Genomic DNA, 25,325 nt, shown 5'->3' with positions numbered 1-25,325 from the left:
GGCATCTCCCTCTCTTGCAATCTGTAACATTCCATAATGTGGTCCTAATCAATTTTGCTATGGTGTTGTTTGAGACTTGTCTCCTTGATTTTATCCTGAAACTAAAGGAATAGGCTCTCTCTACTTCTTAATCTTACTATACACATAAAAGTCAGATGCAATGGCCAAATTTGACCATTTCAGCCAACCATTATTTTATAATTTTATGCAAATCACTTCTCAAGATGGATGTCGGCAGATTCCTGTCTGTCAAAAATATGATCTGTCAGGTTAAAATGTTAGGCCATTGTCAGGTGAAATTAGATGTGTATGGCCTACAGGGCCAATTATTGTTTAATATAATTTTATTTATCTGCCCATATTTCAGGATTGACCTTTTCTCATCCAAAGAATGAAGTTTGTGTTCTTTCTCATTCTTTTGATTTCAAAGAATATTAGCGAGTTAATCTCTTGAGATCTGTCAGAGTCCACCTTATAAACAAAGATTGAGCCTTTAGCATTATGTGAGTATCCTTGATAGAAAAAGCATGAATTTGCCAACCATGTCTATCATATCTCATTACTACCAAGAAAACCATATTCCAGGAACTGTGTTCTATACATAGCAAACTAGCAGTTTAAAGGGCTAGGTCTGAGAGAATACAATTTCCGCAAGACCCACTGAGGACTAAATTGTTTTACATTAATAAAGATGTGAAACTAGAAGCTCTTCTCATCAGTATCTTAAGACTGTCTTGGTTCTAACTTTTTATAAAATAAAAACATTATTCATATCAAGATTAGATTGATCAATATAATTTTATTTAATTGGGAAGTGGAGATCACATTACTAGGGAGTAATTATTCTTAGGTAAGCTGAGTTATGGCAAACATTTTTTAGAATTATGGGCTGGATTTAACTATAAACCATATTTTTCATGGGACAACCCCTTTAATTGAGAAGGCAAAGAAGATTATCGATTGGTCTCAACAAAGTTATTACACGCTCACCAACAAACATAATTCTTGCCCTGCCCGTTGTCTTAGGTGTCATGTTTTAATGCAACTCCTGCTGGGGAGCGTGCAGGTGGCAGGGAAATTGGATTGCAAAGGGTTCCCCCCCCCTCTGATTCCTGTCCATGCAGAGGTCAAGGGTCAACTGCCAGTGGTGCCGTCATGGAGAACCAAATGAAAAGATTATAAAAGTTACTTCTATTTTATGCAATGACTAAACTGCTTCAGTTTTAAAATGTGCTGAAATGTACAATGTTTAGGCTAAAGCAGCACAATATTCTTAATTGGTTAAAATGTTTGTTAAATATTGCGCAAGCTTCAACTAATACACTGTTCATAATGGTCCTCATCACATGAATAGTAAGTACTACACCGTAACAGACAAAGAGGCAAACTAAAACCATGTCCAGAGCAGCATAGTTTATGGAAATCCTAAGGTTATGTTTTTCCAATTCGGATGTAAAAGAAAAAAAACTCACTTGCTGAAGCATCCCAAAATTTGATGGATCCATCTGCATGACTAAAAAACACAAGTAGAAACATCTTTTACTGTTCATTAAACATCAGCATGTACATCATTTCTTCGCACACCAATGATTAAAAAAAATGCTTATTAGAAATAAGGTGTAGATTAGATAAAGTGCAGGCAGAATAGATGTTTTTCATAAACCAACTGGCATAAATTTTAGCAAAGCCAGATACACAAAGCTATATTTGGGATTTGAATAAGACTCCTAACCTTATTTCCTAACCAAATTAATTGAGGAGAAGATGTGGCATGCTCAAACACATGAAGTATTACAGAAAGTTTGTTGCCTTTGAGGGAGAATAGAGTACTTCATGGAGGCACCTGGGCCTGAAGTGCAGTCTATGCGCACCCTTGCGGAATAGTTATTAGTATGAAGCTGAATAGTGATCTGAATGTGTGTTATTTTTCAGAACTTTCTAGAAGTACATTTAAAATGTAAGAGACACAATATTAAACTCCCCTGAACTCAGAGACTTTACTGAATGTCACTTATCATCAGTAAAAAGAAAACTGCAAACACGTCTTTCCCAGAATGAGCTTTCCAATGTAATATGTTCCTTTACACAAATGCATTTTAAAAAAATGTAACTGTAACTCAGATTACATCTGTTCCATTTTCTCAAATGCAGCTCTAAAAATCATTGATATGAAAGTTTAATGCTCGTTTGACCCAGATTTTAATTATAAACACCATTTGCCGGCATGGTGTTCATTGAAGCAAGGGCTGAGATTTTTTTTTTGTAGCATTCCATTCACAAATTTGAGGAACATTTCATGCATCCATGCATGTTTCCTATGAACTATTCTCTTAAACAAAACCGGACTGACACTTCGGAACTAAATTCTTGGTAAAATATTCCCTTCAACTGCTTTAAAAGTACTAAAAACACTCTTTATTTCAAGGAGAGTAATAAGAACAAATACTGTATCATGGGTCACAAATCTTGCAAATAAAAACATCTAGTTAAACCTAACGGTCTTTTTCCACGGGACAAACTGTTGGACGCAGATGTACGACAGGTTGTCTCAGCGATAGGCGTTCCTACGCTTTTACGCCAGTGAATGGAGGTGGGTTGGGGATCGTTTTAGCCTATTCGCCTTCATTTACAGCAAACAGGCAATCATTCTGCCTGTCTACGTGGGCCAATCCATCGATCCACTTTCTGCATGCAGAAACTGAATGCCGGACGAAAAGCGAACAAATTCTCGCTAGTCTTTCAGTCGCGCATGCGTTTACACTGACCTATAATCATTCAGATTCCTGCTGGATGCGGAAATATGAAAGACTTATCTGCCTGTGTAAAAGGGCTGTAAGTTACCATCTTCAGCTTTAACTCCTTTCTGTCGTAGCACTTTTTTGTTTTCGTTTTTTCATCCTCACTTTCAAAAAATGATTTTTTGAAATAAGAATGAAAAAAAATTAAAACCAGTGTTTATTTTTCCAGCAACAAAGCCATTTAATGTACCATATTATGTACGAGAGAAGTTTTAAACATTGGGACGAACTGGGGAAAAAAATCCAATTTCAACATTTGGGGGTGTTTTTTTTTTACAGCATGCAATGTTTGTTAAAAAGGAAATGTTATCTTTATTCTGTGGGTCAGGTTTTTATGTTGAATTATTTTTTAAAAATTGCTTTCTGTCACCATCTTATAACCACCATAATTTTTTAGTTTCTGTTGATGGGGTAGTGTGAGGGCTTGTTTTTTGCAGGGAGAGGTACAGCTTTTACTGGTACCATATTGGGGAACACATGTCTTTTATTACTTTGTTTTATTACTGGTAAAAAGCAAAAAAAAAATGTTTATATTTAAAGTTTTTTCTTTTTAAAATTAGTATATTTACACTAGAATAAAGTACAGGAATGGGTTCTTCATTTGGTTTTGGACATTTTGATATATAAAGCTGTATAGTCTCAGATTACAGGGGGGATATAGCGATGGCTTCAGTTGGCGACAGCAATGGATCGCTTTCTTTTTTATATATATTTTTTTAATTGTATTCTGTAATTTTTTTTACTTATTCTTTTAAGTATTTTTACAAACCGCTACTGCCTTTACATCTGGAACCTTAAATGTCAATTGCAGCCCAGGATCAGAACTACTCCTGTGAGGTTGCAGAAGCTTTCATATGGCACCGTATTTTTAGTATTGGCCGAGAATAAAGCCCAGGACCAGGCACCATATATTTCAGCACATGGTCCTTATCAGGTTAATAAATTGGAGTTTTACAAATGCGGTGATACAACTAATGTAATTTTTTTATTTTTGGGATGGAATGAATAGCAAACGTTTTTTTCAACTTTTCTTATTTTAAATTTACTAATAAAATCTTTGTTATGTTTTTTTTTTTTCAGTCTCCATAGGGGACTTCAACTAGTGATTGGCTGATTGCATGTACAATATACTGCAATACTCCAGTATTGCAGTGTATGGTACATTCTGTAATACGGAACATGCAGAAGGACCTGCCAATCAGCATTACGAGGGAGAAGGAAGGCGGGGAGCATGAATAAACAAATATGACTGAGCTTCACTGAATTCATCTTCAGTCCAACCCTGCAAAGTAAGATCTGCAAAACTACAAAACCAATCTGTATAACTGGCAGATAACTGAATTTAGTGTGTCTGTCACTATGCCATGCTTCCTGAGCAGCTTAGTGGACCTGACAGGTTCCCCTTTAACGTCTACAAAATTAAGTAATAATGAAAATACATTTATGCTCATTAGTAGTTTTTTTTTTTTTCAATTTTGAGTTATTTCAGTTTTTATTCTATCATACAGACTGCTGTATTACAGACACATGAAGCACAGTATATCTCTCGCTTGAAAAAAAGTAAACATTATTTTTAGGCGTGTGAAGATACAGTATGGTCCCTTAGTTCAGACATTGTGTGTGAGTTCTTAGTTCCCAAAATGCACTGTTCTCTGGTAGCAGGAAACATAATTTGCATTGTCTAATTAAAGGGATTGTTATAAAATTATACCATATTTACAGAATAGAGGAATACCTGTACCTAAATTTATAATTGGTGGGAGTCCAACTGCATGAACTGCTACGGATCTGGAGAAGAGTGGTCCTGAAGGTCCATGCATAAATGAATGAAGTGGAGGACGCCACTTCATTCGTGTCAATGGGAGAGTTCAAAATTGACACATACAAGCATTAGGCAATCTCCGCCACTCGCATTGAAATGAATGGACCTGCAGCACACTTACACATCCTCTGCTCCATGCATGTGGGACTCTGGACCTCTGTTCTCAGGATTGGTAGGGGTCCCAGCGGTTGAAATACCCACAATCATAAAATTATCCCCTATCCCGTGGATAGGTTATGACTAGAGATGAGCGAACGTACTCGTCCGAGCTTGATACTCGTTCGAGTATTAGCGTGTTCGAGATGCTCGTTACTCGTGACGAGTACCACGCGATGTTCGAGTTACTTTCACTTTCATCTCTGAGACGTTAGCGCGCTTTTCTAGCCAATAGAAAGACAGGGAAGGCATTACAACTTCCCCCTGCGACGTTCAAGCCCTATACCACCCCACTGCAGTGAGCGGCTGGCGAGATCAGGTGTCACCCGAGGCCAGACCGAATAATCCACCAACTGTTTCCCAAAGCGCCCCCTCGCGCCATGCCACCCTGCAGAGGCCAAGGTGCTCTAAGGTGTGGCAGTTTTTCACAGAGACGCCTGACGACCGACGAACAGTGGTGTGCAACCTTTGTCGCGCCAAGATCAGCTGGGGAGCCACCACCACCAGCATGCGCAGGCATATGATGGCCAAGCACCCCACAAGGTGGGACGAAGGCCGTTCACCGCCTCCGGTTTGCACCACTGCCTTTCCCCCTGTGCCCCAACCTGCCACTGAGATCCAACCCCCCTCTGAGGACACAGGCACGAGTGCCTACCGGCCTGCACCCACACCCTCACCTCCGCTGTCCTCGGCCCCATCCAGCAATGTCTCTCAGCGCAGCGTCCAGACGTCGCTAGCGCAACTGTTTGAGCGCAAGCGCAAGTACGCCGCCACGCGCCCGCACGCTCAAGCGTTAAACGTGCACATAGCCAAATTGATCAGCCTGGAAATGCTGCCGTATAGGCTTGTGGAAACGGAGGCTTTCAAAAGCATGATTGCGGCGGCCCTGCGCTACTCGGTTCCCAGTCGCCACTACTTTTCCCGATGTGCCGTCCCAGCCCTGCACGACCACGTCTCCCGCAACATTGTACGCGCCCTCACCAACGCGGTTACTGCCAAGGTCCACTTAACAACGGACACGTGGACAAGCACAGGCGGGCAGGGCCACTATATCTCCCTGACGGCACATTGGGTGAATTTAGTGGAGGCTGGGACCGAGTCAGAGCCTGGGACCGCTCACGTCCTACCCACCCCCAGAATTGCGGGCCCCAGCTCGGTGCTGGTATCTGCGGCGGTGTATGCTTCCTCCACTAAACCACCCTCCTCCTCCTCCTCCTACGCAACCTCTGTCTCGCAATCAAGATGTGTCAGCAGCAGCACGTCGCCAGCAGTCGGTGTCGCGCGGCGTGGCAGCACAGCGGTGGGCAAGCGTCAGCAAGCCGTGCTGAAACTACTCAGCTTAGGAGAGAAGAGGCACACAGCCCACGAACTGCTGCAGGGTCTGACAGAGCAGACCGACCGCTGGCTTTCGCCGCTGAGCCTCCAACCGGGCATAGTCGTGTGTGACAACGGCCGTAACCTGGTGGCGGCTCTGCAGCTCGGCAGCCTCACGCACGTGCCATGCCTGGCCCATGTCTTTAATTTGGTGGTTCAGCGCTTTCTGAAAAGCTACCCACACTTGTCATACCTGCTCGGAAAGGTGCGCCGGGTCAGCGCACATTTCCGCAACTCCAAGACGGACGCTGCCACCCTGCAGACCCTGTAACATCGGTTTAATCTGCCAGTGCACCGACTGCTGTGCGACGTGCCCACACGGTGGAACTCTACGCTCCACATGTTGGCCAGACTCTATGAGCAGCGTAGCGCTATAGTGGAATACCAACTCCAACATGGGCGGCGTAGTGGGAGTTAGCCTCCTCAATTCTTTACAGAAGAGTGGGCCTGGTTGGCAGACATCTGCCAGGTCCTTGGAAACTTTGAGGAGTCTACCCAGATGGTGAGCGGGGATGCTGCAATCATTAGCGTCACCATTCCTCTGCTATGCCTCTTGAGAAGTTCCCTGCAAAGCATAAAGGCAGACGCTTTGCGCTTGGAAACGGAGGCGGGGGAAGACAGTATGTCGCTGGATAGTCAGAGCACCCTCATGTCTATATCTCAGCGCGTTGAGGAGGAGGGGGAGGAGCATGAGGAGGAGGGGGAAGAGACAGCTTGGCCCACTGCTGAGGGTACCCATGCTGCTTGCCTGTCATCCTTTCAGCGTGTATGGCCGGAGGAGGAGGAGGAGGATCCTGAAAGTGATCTTCCTAGTGAGGACAGCCATGTGTTGCGTACAGGTACCCTGGCACACATGGCTGACTTCATGTTAGGATGCCTTTCTCGAGACCCTCGCGTTACACGCATTCTGGCCACTACGGATTACTGGGTGTACACACTGCTCGACCCACGGTATAAGGCGAACCTTTCCACTCTCATACCCGAAGAGGAAAGGGGTTCGAGAGTGATGCTCTACCACAGGACCCTGGCGGACAAACTGATGGTAACATTCCCATCCGACAGCGCTAGTGGCAGAAGGTGCAGTTCCGAGGGCCAGGTAGCAGAGGAGGCGCAGAGATGAGGCAGCATGTACAGCACAGGCAGGGGAACATTCTCCAAGGCCTTTGCCAGCTTTATGGCTCCCCAGCAAGACTGTGTCACCGCTCCCCAGTCAAGGCTGAGTTGGCGGGAGCACTGTAAAAGGATGGTGAGGGAGTACGTAGCCGATCGCACGACCATCCTCGGTGATGCCTCTGCCCCCTACAACTACTGGGTGTCGAAGCTGGACACGTGGCCTGAACTCGCGCTGTATGCCCTGGAGGTGCTTGCTTGTCCTGCGGCTATCGTCTTGTCAGAGAGGGTGTTTAGTGCAGCTGGGGGAATCATCACAGATAAGCGTAGCCGCCTGCCAACCGATAGTACCGACAGGCTTACACTCATCAAGATGAACAAAGCCTGGATTTCCCCAGACTTCTTTTCTCCACCAGCGGACAGCAGCAATACCTAAGCAATACGTAGGCTGCACCCGCGGATGGAAGCATCGTTCTCTATCACCATCAAAAACGGGGACCTTTTTGCTTCATCAATCTGTGTATTCTATTCATCCTCCTCCTCCTGCTCCTCCTCCTGAAACCTCACGTAATCACGGCGAACGGGCAATTTTTCTTAGGCCCACAAGGCTCAGTCATATAATTTTTGTAAACAATTTTTATACGTTTCAATGCTCATTAAAGCGTTGAAACTTTCACCTGAACCAATTTTTACTTTAACTGGGCTGCCTCCAGGCCTAGTTACCAATTAAGCCACATTAACCAAAGCGATTAATGGGTTTCACCTGCCCTCTTGGTTGGGCATGGGCAATTTTTCTGAGGTACATTAGTACTGTTGGTACACCAATTTTTTGGGGCCCTCGCCTACAGTGTAATCCAATAAATTTTTTGCCCACCTGCATTAAAGCTGACGTTACATCAGCTGTCATGGGCAATGCAATGGGATACATTTATGTACAGCCGGTGGGTTCCAGGGAGGCACCCATGCTGTGGGTGCACACGGAATTCCCATTGCGGAGTTGTACCTGCCTGTGACTATTTATAAAAAACCGCGGTCTGATTGGGTAATGCAGACACCTTGACAGAATGAATAGTGTGTGGCACATAGGTTCCCCATTGCTATGCCCACGTGTGCAGCTCCTGATGGCAGTGGCACAGGATTATATTTCTCATTGCTTCTGTACAGCATTGTGGGCTATCGCCCCTTTTAAAGAGGGTCGCTGCCTAGCCGTGCCAACCCTCTGCATTGTGTGCCTGCGGTTCCTCTGGCAGACGCACTTATAAATAGACATGAGGGAGGTTTGGCATGAGTGCAGCTGAAGGCTGCGCAGGGACACTTTGGTGTGTGCTGTGGACACTGCGTCGTGTGTGTGTGTGTGTGTGGGGGGGGGGTTGGGCAGCATGTAACCCAGGAGAAGTGGCAGCGGAGTGTCATGCAGGCAGTGATTGTGCTTTGTTGGAGGTAGTGTGGTGCTTAGCTAAGGTATGCATTGCTAATGAGGGCTTTTCAGAAGTAAAAGTTGTTGGGGGGGGGGCACTCTTGCCGCTATTGTGGCTTAATAGTGGGACCTGGGAACTTAAGATGCAGCCCAACATGTAGCCCCTCGCCTGCCCTATCCGTTGCTGTGTCATTCCCATCACTTTCTTGAATTGCCCCGATTTTCACAAATGGAAACCTTAGCGAGCATCGGCGATATACAAAAATGCTCGAGTCGCCCATTGACTTCAATGGGCTTCGTTCCTCGAAACGAACCCTCGAGCATCGCGATAATTTCGTCCCGAGTAACGAGCACCCGAGCATTTTGGTGCTCGCTCATCTCTAGTTATGACTTTATATCTGGATGCAACTGCTTTACGTTTTGTACCTAATTAACAGAGTGATATAAGTAATTACTACTATACTGTGACAGTGACTTACCCTGTGATTATTATCTCTGGGTAACTTTGAGTGCCAACTCCCCAGTTACCACCACTGATGGGCCATTCCTGTAAAACCAGACCAGAATATATGAGCCATACGAAAAAAAAAAACACAATATAATTACATATACAGGGTTATTACAAATCATCTTCCCATTTTGAAACAAATAACTCACATTTAAGGACACTCAGATACAAAACTTTGATATCAATGGAAAACAGGAACTCAAAAATTTTCATTTAGCAAAATGTCTCACAGTAAGACTGTCCTTGCTGCCTATAGCAATTCATCACAGTGCAACTTTCATTTCTCCAGCCGTGGAAGTAAAATGAAAGCTGTGCGGCAAGTGGTTGCTATGGGAAGGACAGTCTTAATGTTAGACATTTTACCTAATGAGGCCCAAAAAATTTTATTCTACCGTAGTCATCGCTAGGGAAATATGAGATGAAATGGCTGCCAAGAAAGACAGAAGAGAGTTTTGTGTCCTTGATTTTCATGCCTATCAGTCTATTAGTCTGCAACGTCATTTTCAAACAAAGTTTGGTGAAGATTCCCTCAGCGGGCGCTGAATTCGTAAGCGATACTCCAATTTTAAGGCAAAAGGTTGCATCAGTAAACGAAAATCATCCGTCCATCCACCAGTCACCGTAGAAACAGTGGAGCGTGTCTGTGCTAGTTTCCCACGCAGTCCTAAGAAGTCCGGCGTCAGAGCGAGCAGAGAATTGGACGTCCTGCAGCCAACTGTGTGGGAGATTCTGAACAAATGTTTGCGGTCTTATGCCTACTGACTGCAATTGTTACAGGTCCTAAAACCTGATGACAAAGTGAGGCAACGTTGTTTTTGCGAGAATATGCAAACTCTAATAGAAACTGATGGTTTGATGGAATCTTTAGTGTTTAGTGATTAAGCCTCCTTGCACCTTCCATGCACTGTTAACAAAAGTAATATCAGTGTATAGGGAGGAAAAACCCATCTGACAATGTGGAGTGTATGTGCGACTCCCACAAGGTGATTGCGTTTTGCGCTATAACCTGTAGAAAAGTACCCAGTCCCTTCTTTTTCCATAAGCAAACAATTACAAGGATTTCGAACCTGGTCATCCTACAGACATGATTTTTGCTGCAGCCAAAACAGGATGTCCTAGGTTACATTTTCCAACAGAGCAACTTGCAACATCATTTTTTCAATGAAGTCAGCAGTGTGCGGAGACTACCAAAAAGATGGATTGACTGTGTAGATCATGATGATTGTGAACTTCTTTCTTGGCCTCCACATTCCCTGGACCTTACGCCTTGTGATTTTTTTTCTCTTAGGGGGAGTGTTAGAGTCTACTTGTCACCCTTACCACCCACCATGCATGATCTGCAAGTACGCATCACAGAAGTCACTGCATCAGTCAATCGTGATCCGCTACAACATGTATGGCAAAAAGTGGACTACAGGCTTGCTGTGTGTCGAGTGACAAAGGGGGCTCACATTGTGCAACAAAGCTTTTTGAGTTTCAAGTGATATTAACCCTTTCCAATTCAATTTGTATCCTGGTTTTCCTAGGGGGCTTACTCTTTTTCTGCTGTTATACAATGGCGCCAAATACAAATGCTGGCTAAAGCCAGTACTGCATGTGGTGACACGTTGGATAGGCTCTGACAGCAGAGAGGCTGGCAATATACAGTAAGAGAACCCAACATCAGAGCTGTACAGCCTTAAATCATAATGTCTTCACAGGTCAGACAGTAGATTGGAAAGGGTTAAATATCTGGGAAAGGGTTATGTATCTGAGTGTCATTAAAAGTGAGTTATGAGGGTTTCAAATCAGGAAGATCATTTGTAGGAGCCCTGACCGGCGCAGAGTGCTAAAACAGCATAAATGCAGTCCTAAGCTCTCGCTCACAACCTGAAGGTTCAAGTAGCCGGCTCAAAGTTGACTCAGCCTTCCATCCTTCCAAGGTCGGTAAAATGAGTACCCAGCTTGGTGAGGGGTAACAAATAAATTACTTGAAAGCACTGTGGAGTAAGTTGGCGCTATACAAATTACAAGATTTATTTATTTGTAATAACACTGTATGAATGTCATCAGCACTCACCTTTTTACTGTAACCTTGCCTCTTTTGTCTGTTTCCAACAAAATAAAGTGCAGGGATGAGGTCCTCAGGGCAGTCTGCAAAATACTCACAGCAAGTGACAGGAGACTCGTGTATACTCAGGGGATAAGGGTTTTCAAATATAGGATATCTGTCAAAGAAAAAAAAATACTAAATAACATCAAATGTGTTTCACAGTGTTTGTTTGGATGGAGCTCATTTACCTTCTGTTACTTCTTTAGCTTATCTTTATTTTACCTGTTCATATTTCCATTGGTGACAACTAACTTGTATCCCAGCTCGATCCCTGTTATCAACTATTAATATGATCTTTTAAAAGTCAAGACTTATATCTATTCCTTTCTTTTTATCTCATGTATGCCACACTTCAAAACTCATACTTAGGCCTCGTTTACATGAGAGTGTATTCGCACGTACATAGGTGCACACAAAACTGCGCATCCATGTATCTGCAAAAACACAGGTGAATGAAGCTCCGTGTACCATTGCTTGTAATGGGGCCCCCGCTGCTGCCGGGGGCCCCATTAAGAGGCAATGGCCTGCCGGCAACCCCTGCAGTGATTGTCGGGGTAAGGGCTTTAAATATAAGCCATTCCCTGAAAATCATCCCTAGCATGTGTAAAAAAAATTAAAAACATATATACTCACCTCTCTGCCACTGTGGGGCTCATGCGCGGCTAGCTGCTTGTCCTTCGGAAATGCTCTGAATCTCTTTCAGCAGTCGGAGATTTAAAATCCCCACCTGCTGAAACGACTGTATCTGATTGGCTGAGCAATCAGCCAATCACAGGCAGCTCTCAGCCATTCATTGAATGACAGCTAAGCGCTGCCTGTAATTGGTCACAGCACTCAGCCAATCACAGGCAGCGCTCGGCCATTTATTAATTTCAATGAATGGCCTAGCGCTGCCTGTGATTGGCTGAGCGCTGTGACCAATCACAGGCAGCGCTCAGCTGTCATTCAATGAATGGCTGAGCGCTGCCTGCGATTGGCTGAGCACTCAGCCAATCACATACAGCCCTTTCAGCAGGCCGGGATTTTAAATCCCCGCCTGCTGAAAGAGCGCACCTGAGTCCCACAGTGGCGGTGAGTTGAGTGTGTGTGTGTATATATGTGGCAGGGAATTCTTTACTCCCCGCGGAGAGTGCCATCAACACTGAAAACTGCGATAGTGCTATCACAGTGTTCAGTGACTGAGGGGACAACTCGCGGGGAATATTTACATGCACCATGTGGTGCATGCACGTCCTATCTTTCGCAGGTACAGGCATTTGCATGCTTGCAAAACACGGACATGTGAACACATCATAGGGAAACCAATGGTTCAAATAGAAGCGCGGTTTTGTGCGCACCTATGTACGCGCAAACACACGCTTGTTTGAACGAGGCCTTAGGAATGGTTGCATATCAGGTACAGATAATTTTCCCTAAATAAGACACATTTAAAATGTATGAAAATAGTATGAAATCTTTCATTCAAGTTCAAATTACCCAAAGAATAGACTCAGAATCCCTCCTCAAAATGCTATTTCCATTTTTTCCCAATCAATATTGCATTACTAACATATGCATCCAGGCATTAACATTTGCACTGAATAGCAATCTCAATTTTGTATGTAAACAGCTTTAAAATATAGGTGGTTAAATATCTTAAAAAAACGTTGGCCGAATGATTGCTCTCAACTCCCACAACACACATGCTTTTGGCCGAGCGTCTATGTGTTATCAATGAGAAGCGGGAAATAAGTCACTGCCAGACTTCTCTAGCACGTGCTTTCTGTATTTCCCATGGGAACAAAAGGATCGGGAACAACCAAAGTGCCTAATTCTTCTTTGCCTAACATCTGCTGTCGAGGGAGATCTGGGACACCCCCATACACTTTATAAAGTTGCCCTGTCTCGACAAAAAAGACAGCTTCAGCTAACTTACATCTCCTGAGAATTATATTAATTTAAATTGCGTGGCAAAAAGCATGTGAACAGCTTACTGAAAATTTCAACGTCATGGGCATGAGCACTAGCTATTTTTTATTCCTGTTGTGCCTGGGTCTCATATGGCTCCTGGATTCTTGCTAAGCACACTCCTTTGATGAATGTCCTGTGGATGGGGAAGTGGAGTATTAGTGTATCTTGATGCCACCAGGAATTCCTGGTGGAGTCAAGATTGACAGGGGGGGTGAGGCCCCCTCAACTTGATTGCCTGCAGTGGTTGTTATTCCTCAGGTCCTGCAAGGGCACTAAAATTTATAACAGAAGGCATACAGGGGGTGCAGGAGCGCCTTCCGCACAGTCCCTGGTGCAAGTGCGTTCCCCGGCTGGCCCACTGAAGGGATAGCACTTAGGTTAGCAGCTGTCAGCAGGGAAGCGTCCTTAAGGGAGCAGTGCCGGGCCCACAACGTCGGACCCCAGCAGGGAGGGGAATGTAACCTGTGCATTCTTTCGCATAAGCATCAGGTTTTATTCACACCTGTCAGGGGGGGGGACGGGTGTAAGGGATCACTGACTCGGCTGCCGTGACCTATCACAGAGGCGGCGGGCGTCTTCTGATGTTTCTTCGGTGGTGCGGGCGTCCAGGGTCACAAAGGCGGCCGCCCTTACCCACCAGAGAGGCGGCCACTGTATTGTGAGCTGTCACCAGGGGAGCTTCCGTCAGCATGGTGGTAAGCATGGCTAAAATGACGGACAGCCCGCAGCACACACAGGCAGCAGCACACTGCACATTCACTTGTGCGTGGCCAGCATGCAGAAATCAATCCACACTGTGCTGCTAGGACCTTACTACATTGACCCGATCGGGAGCTAGGGGTGTGTCAGGAGTGTTACTCCTGTCAAACACTAGCTTCCGGTGGCGTCAACATACACCAATATCGGGAAATGGAACCAGTATTATCGTATGCAGTGGGCTTTTTTTTGTCTTTCAGGCGCCCTGCACACGGGCGGAAATTCTGCGATGGGATTTCCTGCAGAATTTCCGCCACTGGACGCCTGCATAGGATTGCATTGCAAAACGCAATCCTAGGCAGACGGACGCTATTTGTCCGCATGAAAATACACACGGAAAACAAATTAGGTGTACAGGGGTTACTTTACTTGGGTTTCTCTATTTACAACAGGTGAGTGTTTTACTGTTTTTTTTCTTACTTCCACTTGATCCTATTGGCATTTGGAGAGCTTTCACGTAATATGGAGTAGCCCTTTTTGCTGCTAAAACATCCTTCACTCTTCCGAGAAGGCTTTGTCACAAGATTTCGGAGTTGTCTGCGAATTTGTGGCCAGTCAAAACAGCATTTGTGAGGTCAGGCATTGATGTTAGATGAGAAGATCTGGCTCACAATCTGTTTTCTATTTCATCCCAAAAGTGTCTGATGGGGTTGAGGTCAGAATATGTGCAGGCTGCTAGAGTTCCTCTACACTAAAATGATCAAGCTATGATTTTTGTAACCACTACATTTAACATATCCATATAAATACCCATGATGTTTCCTGATGTCACTGACTCCTATCGTCTGAAAGTCTTTTATCTCAATGTTAGAACAGTTATAGGGAATTACAGCCCAAAGAGTATTAGTGAGTTTTGGCAGTTAAGTAGGATAAGAGGTCTTTGGTCAGAGTTGTAATTCCAGTTTGACCAAAAGGTGTTCTATGGGATGAAGACAAGTAGTTTTGTGGACCAGTAAACTTGCTCCAAAACAAATTCAACAGATTGGAACAGATTAAGGGGCATACTAGGGATTTGAACTGCTCAATACATTAAAATGCAGTGCAATATGCAATCAGCAGGTTATAGAGGAGATTGATATATAGCTTTATTAGAAAAGTTTCAGTATACCCCACCATTACAACAGACTTTTTTGAATGAACCCCAATTTGGATCTCAAAGCAAAGTTACACGAAAGTTTATCCTGCTTTCCTTTCTTTCCCGTTACACCCCTTGCACAATCTTCTCTTTATTTCTCCCCATTATTTCATTATTTGTATTACAATTGCCATTTCCAACTGCATATTATGACAAATTTTAGTGCTTTGTAATTTTTGCATTCCCCCTCCCCTTTCCTTTCTGTACCCAAGTTAAATTTATAAATAAAGAATTTAAATAGAAATGTTCCAGTACAACTAGTAATCCAGCTCATTCTGGATTTAGTAGTTATCCAGTCAGTCCTGCTCAGTGATTGACAGATATCTCTGTAAGAACACCTATTCAAAGAAGGACCTCTCAGATTACTACCAAAGCCCTATTTACACGCAATGATTATCGCTTAAAATTTGTTCAAACGATGGCTTTTGAGAGATAATCGTTGCATGTAAACACTTTCATCTTTCATTCTTCAGCTGAAAGATGATTTTTAGTTGAGCATAAAAGTTATTGTCCAGCAGAGAGACAGCAGGGCTGATTACATTTTATTCAAGCTGACAGCCCTTGGCAGCCCAAGTGAAGACAATGCAGCTGAGTGCAAAGTCCAGACCACATGCTGGGCTTTGCAAACAGCTGCTGGAGGCATTAGTGCCCGTTAGTACTTTATACAAAATGATTGCTAGAACTGTCAATCTTTCAATCGTTTGAAAGAGTGTCTTTGTGTGTAGATGAGCACACAAAGTAAGCAGAGGATTAAATAAATTACCAGTTATGCTGGAACTTTTCTAACAGAACTATATATCAATCTGTTAAGTTCCTTCATAAAACGCTAGTTGAGCTCTTAAATGGCTTATATTTGAGACAATAATGAAATGTTATTTCGCTACTGATGTTCCATCATCTTCTCTAAAGTTTTTAGTCAGCAGAGTACTCAGGATACATTTTGAAAGCCATGTTGTGAGGAATCCCCAGGGCGATAGCTCATGAGTCGTAGCACCCTTCTATAACTTTAAATTGCGGTCCTTGAACCAGGGGTGCATGTTCACTGTAGTTCCTACTGTGACTATACTACCTTGATGCACTATCTAATGAAGTCCATGGCTTTTTTTTCTTCTAGCATATTCTTCAGCATGACTCAATCTATGACTAATGTTTGCCAATAGAGATTGCATATTTGTAGGACTGATTTCAAGCAACTGTTAGAAATCGGTAGGGGAAAATGGAAAAACGCCACAATTACGAGTTTCTGGCCGCGTCATAAATATAGATAGATAGAAATGCCTATGGTAAAATTAAATGAAATCTTACCCATTTTGTGCAAGATCTATGACTACCAAATCTTGTTCTAAAAGTACAACCACAGCATAGGGCTCCTGGAAATCTACAAAGACAAAATAAAAGAAAGTAAATAAAGATGAATGAATACAAATAAATACAGAACATTTTCATCCAAATGAAAACACAGTAATTAAAAAGTTAGTATTGTAGGGAAATTCTGAACCAATATAGGAAGTCTCCCATTCAGGAACCTCATCTCATAGCCAAATTAAAATGTCTCTTGATTTGGAGGATGTAGAACGACAGTGGTTTATATAAACAGCCCACTGATTTCAATGGGAACTGTGTAATGCTTCCTTGCACCTATGGTGGCACAGCAGGGGGGGGGGGCAGAAAACTTTCCAGGTTTCTCCACAGCTGCAGTGAAACAAACTAAGGTCAGGTTATGGCAGGAAATTATTCTAACTATAGAAAAAAAATTGACTGAAGTCAGAACGCCAAGCTCCTTAATGTTAAATTACTTAAATCGTTAAAATTATGTATTTTCACACTGTCAAAAAAAAAATTAAAAAAAATTTATATATATATATATATGCTTTAAAAAGGACTTCTTCAAGTCTGTCCATAGTATTTTCCCACTCATCAATGCTTATATTACCTGTCTTAGGGTGCCTACCCACTTGCGATTTTTTTTCCTGTGATGTTTTGCGTTTTTTCTCAAGAGCAATTAGTATAGAATGTGTTCTTGTCCATCTGGGTTTTTTTTTCCGTTTCGTGGGGTTTTTTCACATAGGAACTGTCAGTTGCATATGTCTCCTTATTTTTCTCTTAATGCACCCATGATTGTCAATGGAGGGCTGCAAAAAACGCCACGAAAAACGCGCGAAAACGCCGCGTTTTTCACGCGTGAAAATCGGCAGCGCAAGTGGGTAGGCGCCCTTAAGGGGGAAAAAAAGTAACCGGAAGATAAATGTTTTGGGATCACACCCACCTGTATTTGATTTAGATTTAAAACTTTTGTTTTAGGTTGTTTCATTATATTCCTACAGAGAACTATATACTGAAATTTTGTGTACTTTTAGGGTATATGCACACAGACCTTTTTTCATCCTTGGCCGACTTTCAGATGAGAATAGCACCTGTCAATGTGCAGTGTTCAGCACATCGAACAGCACACAGATGGGATGTCCAAGTACTGTCCGATGCGACTTGCACCCCAGGATCTTGGGCACAACTTTTAAATTGACCTTTTGTATGAATGGTAATGGTTTGTGTACATACTACATTGGACTATATGAGGAGGACTTGAAACAGGAAAATAACATATTAATTAATTTCTGATCCTACTGTTTACATGGAAGCAGAAGGAAAGTAAAGAATCACAAAACAGGAAATAGAATTGTTAAAAATAGATCAGCTATGACAAGCAAATACTTGAATTTCCCATGAATTGTAAAGCAAAAGAAAATGCATTAAAAATGCTTTCCCTCTCCATCAAAACAATTCATAAAGAACAAGACATTTATGTTCGCCTTATACAAATGAGCACACGGCATCATACATAATGAAACAATTGTCTTCTTCAACAGTAGGTGGCTCCATTGTACCGTCCTTGGAAGATACTACACTTATATAGCAGGTACATAGCTAAACATTGAATTCAAGAATAGCTCAAGAATCACCAAATACTTTGTTTCAATGTGAGTTTATATTGCGATTAAGGCCTCCCTCACACGGATGTTTTTGTACAGCGTTTAGCTCTGCACTATACAACGCTGTACAACGCTTCTATTCATTTCAATGGGGCTGCTCACACAAGGCTTAAAACGCAGCATTTCCAACGCTGCATTTTGAAAGTGATGCATGTTCTATTCTTGGCGGTTTTCAGCTGTGAGTCGCCCATTGAAATGAATGGGCTGTGTTTTCAGCGCTGCTGAAAATGCGGCACAACTTTGTATTGCGTTTTTATAGCGTGTAACGCAGGTTGCTATCCCAGCAAGTCTGAAAAACAGTTTCCAGCTCCGTTGGCTACGTTTTCAGCTGTGCTGAAAACGCAGCCAAAACGCATAAATGATAAGTTGGTCATTGTCATTTCACATCATAATAAACAAACACACCAAGTAAACAGATGTAGGCCGGTAGTGTATAGTGGAAGCAATCATCACAACAACCTTCATCTAAAATCAATTTTTTAAGGCCCTTTTGCATGGAACGATTATACTGGAAAAATTATTTAAAAAAAACAAACATTTAAACAAGCAAAAATGAATGATAATCATTCAGTATAAATGCAACCAACGATCAATCATTTGCTTTTCGTTCATTTTATCTGGCATAAAAATCATCATTGGCTAGTTCACTTACTGTTTGGTTTAAATGTGAACGACTGAATTTCTTGTTTGAATGAACCAACAATGTATCTGCTGTGGCAAGTTGGGGTAACTCGCCTATTGGATCTCTAGCTTTGCCTTCTATCAGGAATGAATACTACGTGCATACAGGCTCCAGTGACGTGATTTTCTTAACTTCTTGCATACACCAGCATTTATTCCATATCGTAACAACACCTATACACCATACAATGCTCAAGGTTCACAACCCACAGGGTCTTCGTCACTGCCCCTCAACTGGGGAGTCTAGAGGCGTCCTCCGTCAGACTTGGGACAGGCCCGACTGTTCTGTGTCGGCCCTCAGGCTCCTAGCTCCCTCCTCTTACTCTGGCGCTCAGCCAACTTCCCCCTTACTGTGGCACTCAAAAGTGTGAAGTGATACTTTTGTGTTGTTGCTTCTTGCCACACACACAGGTGTTACCTCTTGTTTGTGCAGCCTAAATGCTTGTCTACCACCCTTTGCAGGCCATTCTTTATACTGTACTTTTCCACTGCTTATATAAACAGGCTTATGTTTCGCATGTTCGAAAGATAAATTGTTTGGTGTAAAAAGGACTAGAGATGAGCGAGCACGCTTGGATAAGCTAGTTACTCGAGCTAGCCTTGCATTTCTCAAGTAACTGTATTGTTGACCAAGCGTGCTCCGGGGGGATGGGGGGAGGGGCAGGGGATAGCGGGGGGAGAGAGTGAGAGAGATCTCTCTCTCCCCCTCGCCACCCCCACGAGCACACTCGGGCAAGAATACAGTTACTCGAGATGAGCAAGTCTCGCTCGAGTAACTGACTTATCCGAGCGTGCTTGCTCATCTCTAAAAAGGACCCTTAGGCTGGGTTCTCGCTGTGGATTCTGTGACTTTCCATCCAAAAATGGTATTCAGACAGAACCCCGAACTGAACCATCAACTATAAGTAGTCAAATGGAGACCAAAGTTACAAACTTTAGTCTTTGTTTGAGCAGGTTTCTGTTTCTCTTATTTTTGGAGGACAGAATAGCGTTGTCACTATTGCGTCCTTTAAACCTAACTGAAACAAATTTAAACTCTGCCAAATGGAGACCAAAGTCTTCAACTGTCTGTGTTTGACCAAATAAAGTCAATGGTTTCAAATCAGATTGCTATCTGAATACCGCTTTCAGTGATTCAGACAGAACCCAGAGATGGAAAGCCGCAAAAGTATACAGATTTGCTGTATAAATCCAGCTGTATTTCCAAAAAAAAACTGAATCAATATGTAGCACAGACATACGTGATATGGTGAAAAGTACATAAATAACTGACCATCACATGTGTATGAGCTTGTTTGACCTCACATACCAAAACAATGTATGTTATTATGGAGTAGCCCTTTTTTTTTGCAGCTATTACATCCTCCACCCTTCCGAGAAGATTTCGGAATGTGTCTGCGAATTTGTGGTCATTCAGCCAAAAGAGCATTTTTGAGGTCAGCCATTGAGGTTGGATCAGAAGATCTGGCTTACAATCTGTTTTCTACTTCATCCCAAAAGTGTCTGATGAGGTTGATGTGACAATATGTGCAGGCTGCTAGAGTTCCTCTACGCTAGAATTATCAAGCTATGTGTTTATGGGCATCACTTTGAGCACAGGAAAGCAGACATACTGGAACAGTGCCTTCCCTAAACTACTGGCACAAAGTTAGAAGTGTACAATTGTCTTTGTGTGCTGTACTGTAACATTAAACTTACCCTTCACTGAAAATAAAGTACCTAGACCAAAGCGTGAAAAATTTTCACATGCCATTATATTTCCTCTATCAAATTTCATATTAGGCACTTTGCATTCTGAATGCAGTGTCCATAAGTAAAGTAGAGCTGGAACAGAGCCGGAAGCGTGCATGCTTGATCACTGCGCTATTTAAACTCCTTTGCCACGGTTAGGCAGGGGAGGACAAATGTGGAATTTCGGACCTCTATTCAAGTGATCAGTAGCATTCCCAGCGATCAAACAAATATCACCTAGTAGAAGGTTTTAATCGGAACGCCCCTTTAAAGCAAGGTGACAAAGCTCTCTCTAGCACTACAGATTTTCTGTTCAGCATCGCTTTATCTAGTAAAGCAATGTACTAGTTAATTTACTATACCATTTCCAAAAAGGATAGTCGTGATGTTGATTATTTCAAAGAACACAGCTGCAAACCCATCACAGCCAGCTCTTTACATCCTCTGCAGTAATAACCCATTATTGTAACCCCGTACAAGGCTGTCATTGACCACCCACTCTTCTGATGTATGTTATAAAAGCTTCAATCTTCTCAGGTCCTTTACAAATGTTTATTGTGATTTCTAAAATGTTGAGCACCATATAACTAAACAGCATGGAAATTGGAAAAATTTAATGCAAGACCACAATATTTAAATACAGGGTTTAATTGGTATGCCCTGGAAGAAACCAGAAAGGGTGAAATGTATCGTTACTATTCATTGTGCCACTCTACTTTAATATGTGCCTGTGGATTTTATCTTTGCATGATACATAGAATCTCCTGTTTATTGAAATCTTTTATGGGGTTACACTGGGATCTATTCTTTCATTTTGGAGCTTTAAACGCGCAAGAGAAAAGTAGTGTCTCAATATTTGGTACTAAAGGTCCCAGGAATACCACACGCTTTCAGGTCCTTGAGACAAGTGTAATAAGAACATGGATGAACAAGCTGAGAAATTATGGACACCAGCAAGACCACATCTGAATGACCGGTTGTGCTTTCCAGTAGTTGTTTAGTTGCATTGGTTCATGAGAGAAAGTAGACACTGGCCATTGAGGTCTGGACAATATTAGCAAGCAGCAGGATAAAGATTATTATCAATAAAAAAGGATCATCTATATCTTTTGGAACTTAGACTTTTTGTCAAAAAAAAAATCAAGCAGATAGAGTTGACATATTGCTGCAAAACTTGGAATGCAGCTACATCTCTGGCAGATATGCAAATGATTAGAGTAGTGGCGTGATTAGATAAATAGTCTTGTAATCTGAGGCCCTAAAATTGGTTTCCCCCAGAGGGAGGCTCTTAGAGGCTCCTTGTGTGTAATGACCTCTTCTTCCACTTGTGTAGAGCTTGTTGACCACTAGACGCCTCTACAATCCAATCCAAGAGATTCCGCTCAGTTAGCAGACTTTGAGAGGGGACATATTATTGGAATGCAAGGAGCTGGATGGTTGTATTGACAAAGTGCCCAACAACCTTGGCCATTCTAACCAGACTGTTAGGAGTTGTTGGGACCGGCGGATGCATAAGGGGGCTCAAGGCGACCAGGCTCAGGACACCCTCAACACACCACCGTCAGAAAGGATAGTCGGACAAGCACAAGCAACTCCAAATGTTTTGTTGCCTACCATCCACAGACAGGTGGCACTATTGTTACAGGCACCTGTATCTGCCAAACCTTTTCCAGATGCTTGGCTAAATAATCATTATGTATACTGCCTCTGACACCCAGCCAATGTTGCTTCAGTTTGCAGTTGTGTTGTGATCAATGAGAATGGATTTCTATGGAGTGACAAATCCAGGTTTACTTTGGGAACGGACAATGGCCGTATTCATGTCTGGAGACATAGGGGAGAGACCCTCATTACTACCTTTGCTGTGGACTGGTACACTGTCCCCACTGTTGGTGTCATGGTCTTGGAGAGGGAAGGACATCAGACACCCCTATTAGTGGTACGAGGGACAATGACAGCTCAGTGATAGGTTCAGGACATCCTGCAGCCACATGCATTCCTGTCATGGCACAGCTTCTAAGAGGCATCTTCCAGTAGGATAATGCTCGGCCACACACAGCAAATGTCCCCACAACATTACCACACTTCCGGGACTGCCCAGTCGCAGATTTATGGGAATAGAACATGTATGGGACCATCTGGAAGGCCAACTTCGACAGCCTATAAATTTGTATAATCTAGAGACTCAGTTACAGCAAATGTGTAGTAATATGCTGAAGGATACTATACAGAACATGTCTGTCACTATGCCTACCCGTATTACATGTTGTATCCAAGTTAGAGGCGGTACAACAGGGTACTAAAAGCTTCCTTTGAGTAAATATCCTTTTGCTCTGATATTGTAATCACTTACAATCAATGTTACAATCACAAATACAAAGTTGCTGACATAAACAGGAAGTACACCAATTCCATTACAACACAAGGAGAAACTCCTTTCTTAATCACTTAGATTGCCAATAAACCTTTCTACTGAGGTCACAAAGGAAAGTTAGACAAGTCTACAGCTTTTTTAATGCAACGTAGGCTAAGGCTTGCTTCATTCCCTGGAGGAATAGGTGGTCGGCTGTGACAGGGTATATTCAGCTGGATGGGCACATCGCCAATGTGCTGCTGATATTCAAAAAAGGGGTCAAAAAGTGAACCTGGAAACTACAGGTAAGTAAGTCTTACTTCAATTGTGGATAAAATGTTTGAAGGGTTTCTAAGAGATGCTATCCTGGAGTACATCAAGGAAAAACTATATCAGCATGGGTTTATGATGGGTTGCACCTGTCAAACCAATCAGATCAGCTTCTACGAGGAACTAAGTTCTAGACCAGATTGGGGAGAGTCACTGGATCTTGTGTATCTGGACTTTTCCAAAGAGTTTGATACTGTGCCACATAAAAGGTTGGGTATATAAAAGTTCAATGCTTGGTCTGGGTGAGAATGTGTGTAAGTGGATAAGTAACTCGTCACTGATAGAAAGCAGAGGGTGGTTATAAATGGTACATTCTCTGATTGGGTCACCGTTACCAGTGGGGTATCACAGAGGACAGTACTGGGCCCTATTCTTTTAAATATATTTATTAATGACCTCATAGATGGATTGTACAGTAAAATATCAATATTTGCAGATGACACAAAACTATGTAAAGAAATTAACACAGAAGAGGACACACGGCAGTTGCAAATGGATCTAGATAAGTTGGGTGGAAGAAAAGTGGCAAATGAGGTTTAACTATGATAAATGTAATGTTATGCACATGAACAGAGGAAATACATGTCACCTTTACACAATAAATGGGAAACCACTGGGTAATACCGACATGGAAAAGGACTTGGGGGTTTTAGTTAACTATAAACCTAACTGGAGCAACCAGTGTCAGGCAGATTCTGCCAAGGCAAATAGGATCATTGCATGTAGGAAAAGAGCTATTGGGGCACATGACAAGAACATTGTTCTTCCTCTTTACAAGTCACTGGTTAGACCATACATGGAATATTATGTACAATTTTGGGCGCCGGTACTCAAAAAGGACAGATTAGAGCTTAAGCGGGTTCAAAAGTGGGAAACTAATAAATGGAATGGGCGGACTACAATACCCAGAGAGGTTATCAAAATTGGGTTATTTTGTTTAGAAAAAAGATGACTGAGGCCATGTATAAATATATCGGCAGACAATTCAGAGATCTCTCCCATCATCTATTTATACTCAGGACTGTGACTGTAACAAGGGGGCGCCCTCTACATCTAGAGGAAAGAAGGTTTCTACACTGACATAGAAGGGGGTTCTTTACGATAAGAGCAATGAGACTATGGAACTCTCTGCCTGAGGACATGGTAATGGAGAATACGATAAAAGAGTTTAAAAGGGCCTGGACAACTTTCTTGAATGTTAAAATATTACATGCTAAAGTCACTAATTACTTCAAAAGGGTCGGTGATCCAGGGATTATTCTGATTGTCAAATTGGAGTCGGGAAGGAATTTTTTTCCCTTAAATGAGGAAAATTGGCTTCTATCTCATTGGTTTTTTTTTACTTCCACTGGATCAACACTGGGGAGTAATAGGCTGAATTGGATGGACATATGTCTTTTTTAGGTCTAACATACTATGTAATGATAGCGAAGGCTCCTGCCTTAATGGTCGAGATTGAAGAGTCCTCTGGTCCTGTCAATTTAACCTCTTAGATGTCACAGTTAATAGCAACTGCAGCATCTAAGTGGTTTCAGAGGAAGAAGGTTCTCTCTGTCACCCATCGCCATCCCCACACAAGACTACAAGGTACCAATGGGATGCCATGGCAGCCAGAGGTCTTACAATTCCCTTAGGGTCGGCATATGCTTGATAAAGGTGTCAGATGACGCAGAAACGCGTTGCTCACCCGATAGTAGAGGTACTTTAAACCTATTTTTTATTCTTTGATTATGTATGCATTGGGAATAAATTTGGCTTACTATTAATGGTTGTTGTAGTAGCTTATTCCCTACACTTTCCTGAGATCCTGTGATAGAGCGCAACTAGAGAAAGGTTTTTTTCTTTTCTTTATTTAGGGTCAGCAATGAATGCTGTTTAAAAATAGATTAACAAAAATTGCCAGAATTGCTGTTTTTTTTTGGCAATCTGCCTCCCAAAAAATGCAATAAAAGTGATCAAAATGTTGTGTATAACCAAAAAGAGTACCAAAGAAAACTACAACTTGTCCCACAAAAAACAAGACCTCATATACTTTGATGGACAGAAAGGCAAAAATGTTACAGGTCTTTTTTTCAAGTGTGTTTACTATGCAAAAGAAATGAAAACAGAAAAACCTCATATTTCT

The 25,325-nt window shown here is 42.6% G+C and overlaps 1 protein-coding gene across 2 annotated transcripts in view; it reads right to left on the bottom strand.

Moving 5' to 3' along the window:
• Nucleotides 1–25,325, bottom strand: part of STXBP5 (syntaxin binding protein 5) — a 429,990-nt gene that overhangs the window by 87,014 nt on the left and 317,651 nt on the right. For both annotated transcript variants that reach the window (XM_066595949.1, XM_066595950.1), the window contains exons 11-14: nucleotides 16,424–16,496; nucleotides 11,245–11,392; nucleotides 9,157–9,224; nucleotides 1,473–1,513 (exon numbers count right to left, since the gene is read on the bottom strand). In XM_066595949.1, the coding sequence (XP_066452046.1) occupies nucleotides 1,473–1,513; nucleotides 9,157–9,224; nucleotides 11,245–11,392; nucleotides 16,424–16,496 (330 nt within the window). The remainder of the gene's footprint in view (nucleotides 1–1,472; nucleotides 1,514–9,156; nucleotides 9,225–11,244; nucleotides 11,393–16,423; nucleotides 16,497–25,325) is intronic.

The sequence above is a fragment of the Eleutherodactylus coqui genome, chromosome 3 (genome assembly GCF_035609145.1).
Source record: "Eleutherodactylus coqui strain aEleCoq1 chromosome 3, aEleCoq1.hap1, whole genome shotgun sequence".
NCBI lineage: Eukaryota > Metazoa > Chordata > Amphibia > Anura > Eleutherodactylidae > Eleutherodactylus > Eleutherodactylus coqui.
This window is presented reverse-complemented; position numbering and strand designations above follow the sequence as displayed.